Source organism: Gymnoscopelus microlampas, assembly GCF_963454915.1.
Source record: "Gymnoscopelus microlampas genome assembly, chromosome: 8".
In the NCBI taxonomy this organism is placed as follows: Eukaryota; Metazoa; Chordata; class Actinopteri; order Myctophiformes; family Myctophidae; genus Gymnoscopelus; species Gymnoscopelus microlampas.
Window position 1 is genome coordinate 32,741,759 of NC_139945.1, and position 4,662 is coordinate 32,746,420.

The 4,662-nt window shown below is 39.5% G+C and overlaps 1 protein-coding gene across 2 annotated transcripts in view; it reads left to right on the plus strand.

Annotated features, from left to right (window-relative positions):
* Window positions 1-901: 901 nt before the first annotated feature.
* The window catches only part of LOC311051156 (uncharacterized protein), an 8,902-nt gene continuing 5,141 nt past the window's right edge, over window positions 902-4,662 (plus strand). The window contains exons 1-4 of one of the 2 annotated variants that reach the window (XM_084065573.1): window positions 902-1,041; window positions 2,614-2,865; window positions 3,184-3,254; window positions 3,698-3,839. In XM_084065573.1, the coding sequence (XP_083921699.1) occupies window positions 2,797-2,865; window positions 3,184-3,254; window positions 3,698-3,839 (282 nt within the window). In that variant the 5' untranslated portion in view covers window positions 902-1,041; window positions 2,614-2,796. Of the gene's footprint in view, window positions 1,042-1,558; window positions 1,730-2,613; window positions 2,866-3,183; window positions 3,255-3,697; window positions 3,840-4,662 lie in introns of those variants that run through there. The other variant, XM_084065574.1, reaches the window with a different exon arrangement.

Sequence of the window (4,662 nt, forward strand, 5' to 3'; positions counted from 1 at the left end):
AAGCGAATAGAGATTATTTTATATTGTTATGCTTAATTCTTAAGATAGAGCATAGTCTGTGTACTAACTGGTTGAGCCACCAGGGATCAGTTCGCTGCCTTTTAAACCATATTATAACAACTTGGGGAGATTACCCCATCTAGGGGCAGTAACTTGTTCTACACCAATAAAACAAAGAAGGGTGGATAGTGGTTTTGCTTCAAGAATTGAAGATAATGCCATGGCATATTCAACATTTACATTGTGTATTGCAGTTTTGCGTCCAGAGCTTAGATCCAACATCTTTAGACATTTTTGTTTGTCCAACATAGGGAGTTTGTTCTCTGTGAAAACAGACTCACACACAAGACATCCCCATGTCGAGCCAAGTGTAAAACACAGAAGTTCAATTTATAAAAAGGGCTTGTAACTGTTTTAAGTGCAGAAGAACATGGAGTTTAATTTTTATGTAAAGAATTTTGAAAGACAAAGTCCTGACTCCTCAACCTAACTTTAGCTACGGTAAACATTAAATCAAGGCAGTTTGTTAGGCAAAAATGTTATTGACCTAACTCATCTACTGTATGAGGTATTGTCAGATAATCTGAATTGGCCCTTGTGTGGTGGGAATGAGTCATGCAGAACAGTAATGGACTTCTGTAAAGTAAGGTTCTCTGCTTGGTTCAATACGCCCTGTTTTAGGAACTGGGTGGGTCGGGTATGCACACAATTACCACCAGTGTGCTTACACCTTTCTGCTTTCGAAGGAATGTGGGAAGACAAAAGCAAAACATCTACCTACATAAATTAAAGTGGACTGAGGGAACCGGTTCAACAGGCTGGTTCTCATTTGACTAATTCACACACCCAATGAACTTGTTTCTGTTGGAAGGAAATCGCCACCCGAGAGTTGTCACCGGCATGTCCGTGTCTCAGTAGCCTCCAATGCCATCAAGGTCACAGAGGGAAACAGACAGAGGGAGATAGAGGCCTGATGCATGGATCGACAGAAGGAAGGAAGGAGGACAGGGAGAGAGAGCTGAATTGTAGCAAAACGCAGAGGTACGTACTGGTGTTTGATCTTAATCAGCTTTTGAGTTGGCAGGTTTTTTTGTTGCCTGAGGTGAACCATTATGGAACAGGGCTGGAAGAAGTGCGATTTGAGTGCAGCTGTGCTCAAATCCCTGCAGAGCACTAGGTTTGACCTCTTTGCTTGTTGCATCATTCATAGCTGACACCATCACCACAGTTCCCATCCACGTATAGGCAGTGGTGGGAAAAGTACTCAAATGTTTTAAGTAAAAGTTTTGTATGGTGCCGAAACATGGACAATGAAAGGAGCTACGAGATCGTCTGACGGAACATACACAAGACTCCTCATGCGTGTCCAGAACCTTTCCTGGAGGAACCATCCCACTAAAGGTCAGATTTATGGTGGCATCCCTTCCATCTCAGTTGTTGTGGCACAAAGAAGACTCCGCTTTGCTGGACATTGTCGCAAAAGACCAGGTCATTTCAGATATTCTTCTGTGGAGACTACCCTGCCCATCAAGAGGAACCAGACCACTCACATTTCCAGATGTTCTGAGTAGGAATACAGGACTGACTGTGAATGAACTTGGGGTGGCAATGAGCAACAGAGACCAGTGGAAGCAGCTTGTGTCGCAGATCTCGAGGGCACTCGAATGATGATGATGATGATGATGAAGTAAAAGCACCAATACTGCAATGTAGAAATACTCTGTTACAGGTAAAAGTCTGGAATTCAAAATGCACTTGAGTAAAAGTATAAAAGTATTGGCATCTAAATGTACTTAAAGTGCCAAAAGTTATTATGCAAAATGTCCCATTTCAAGTTTTCAAATGTATAAAAATCTTTTGAAAATAGCAGATCTACAAGCGTGAGCTTGTAGATTGGCTATTTTAAAATGTCCGAAATGTATATAGGGCTGAAGTGGTTACTGTATGTTTTGTAATATTAATCAAAATCTAAAAAAGTAACTAGTAACCACAGTTTTCAAATAATTGTAGTGGAGTAAAAGTAGTAATATTTGCCTCTGAGATGTAGTGGAGTAGAAGTTAAAGTATTGGAAATGGGAAATACTCATGTAAAGTACAAATACCTCAAAATTGTACTTAAAGGGGGCGTGACATCTTCATCATTTTCAGAGAGACCACGTGACGTACAGTATCATACATGATATTTTCGGGCCATGACATAGTCCCTTTAAGTACAGTTCTTGAGTACATGTTCTTAGTTACTCTACACCACTGCGTATAGGTTACTATCTCACACATAACCTGACTGTGATATCGGTGTATCGATTCTGTCAATTAGCTGATGAACATGAAATGAATAAATCTATAACATGCCTCAGACTGCCATTTGAATAGTTAGAAGCCTTTATTTGTAACAAAATGTGTCCAGTTTGTTTATAATTTGTTGAGTTGACTTGTTTTTGTTCTTATAACTATCTGTGTCTTGCTCTTAAGATGTGTCATTTTCATGTGGCTCTCTATAACAACAATTAACAATTACTTCACCAATTGTTTAGCCTGTTTTTATTGTAACTAAATGATATCTGTAATTGTAACTGTGTTTCTCTCTGTCACCTCATCATTCTGTTTCTGCAGGTCAGACTGGCTCTCAGCAACCGGCCAAAACGTAACTCCCACACTCCGAGGGCAGGTCTCCATTGGCATGGCTGGTACAGTTTAGCTTTGGTAGGCATCGTGTGGTCTGTGTGCCACGTGGAGGCACCGTTGCACCCATCTCTCAGCCCAGCGCAGGTGTTCTGGAGGCTGCTGCTGGTTTGCATGCTGTGCGCTGGCCTGTGGATGTGTGTCCTCGCTTTGAGGTGCTGCCTGAGCTTCAGACACAGAGAGGTGAGTCCATGCAGCCTCATGGCATCCAGCCTCCAGCTCACGTCGTTAAAGTCAGCTCATAAGAATAAGTTGTAGATAAAAGTACAATATTACTACTGTTAATCCATTTATATTCTATTCCGATGACATCATGGTACTATCTTCCCCAGCCGGGTCATACCAACTTTGTCCTTGTTCCAAATGTGTTGTATAATGTACGGTATAATGTGTCACACCCTAGATGTATTATTTCTTTACAGTCTACAGTGCAAGCCTACAAAAGCAGCAGTGATTTAAAGTATGTCTATTTTTCAATCCTTCCTTGTGTTTGAAATGAAGGTGGAGCCCCATCAAAGGCTGTGGCGAGAGGCTATGACAGAAGAACACACCAGTTACCAGCAGTGCTCATGGTGAGACAATGTTTCAACAACTTCAAGTATCCATATACACTAGAAGAGCTTGTGTCAAAATGACTTCCCGGCTTTGCTATAGTAAATTATTTGGGGGAAAATGTTCAACACACTTTATTACAAAAATACATTGTCATGACAAAGTAATGTAAATATGAGAATTAAAATAATACTTACTGCTGGATTCAGTTGTCATTTAACCATTTCCATGATGGCACTAAGACGGCCCACATTAGACCAACATTATACACATATATATCTAGAAGGGAAAAGTCTCCCCTCAAGGCTTTGTACCAGAAAAGCGCTACTAGATTTTCAGGCTTATAATCTATCTTGTACAGAACCTCTAGTACATAATCTACATATACATAATACATATACATATACTGGATGTATTAGTGGATTTGCCCTTCTTATTTCAATCCTTCTTCTTGTTTCCGTAGGCTCTCCAGAAAAAGAGGCAGCTCAGACCAGCCTGTTCCCCTGGCCCACGCCCTGACAGACAGTCTGCTGCTGTGTGTTCTACAGGAGGCCCTGTTTGACCCCACTTTAGAACACATTCAGGCTCTTCTCTTTAGGCTGGAGGTGAGATCGCCACCTGAGGGAGATGGTGCCGCAATTTAGCAGTGGTGGAAAAAGCACTCACATTCTTTTACTTAAGTAAAAGTATCAATACTGCAATGGAGAAATACTCTGTTAAGTAAAAGTCCGGTATTAAAAAAAAATTACTTAGTAAAAGTACAAAATTATTGGTATCAAAATGTATTAAGTACCAACAGTGGAAAGTACTCATCATGCAGAATGTGCAATTTCATCAAGTTTTCAAATGCATAAATTGTATACAAATATTTTTTCAAATAGCAGATCTACAAGCTCACAATGCCTATTGTGAGCTTGTAGATCGGCTATTTTCAAATGTCTATAGGGTTGAAGTGGTTAATATATGTTTTGTAATAATGATCAAAATCTACAAAGTAATAACTAGTAATTAGAGTTTTCAAATAATTGTAGTGGAGTAAAAGTAAACAATATTTGCCTCTGAGATGTAGTGGAGTAGAAGTAAAAGTACAGAAAATTGGAAATACTCAAGTAAAGTAAAAATACCTCAAAATTGTACTTAAGTACAGTCAGTACTTGAGTAAATGTACTTAGTACTTTACACCACTGCAATTTAGTTTGTTTGTACATGTGCTGGAAATACATGAATATCGTTTAATTTCAGCGTATTTCTTTTATAGTAGTTACCTTTGTGTGGGTAATGGTGATAGAACTGCCTAACATGAGGTTAGCTAGCAAGAACAAGAAATCTCTATGAGGTTATGCTCCATAATGAACTGTCATGCAATCAGAATCATGACACAAATGAGAAGCAATGAAAAATATCTGTACAGTGTAAAGCTTTACGGTC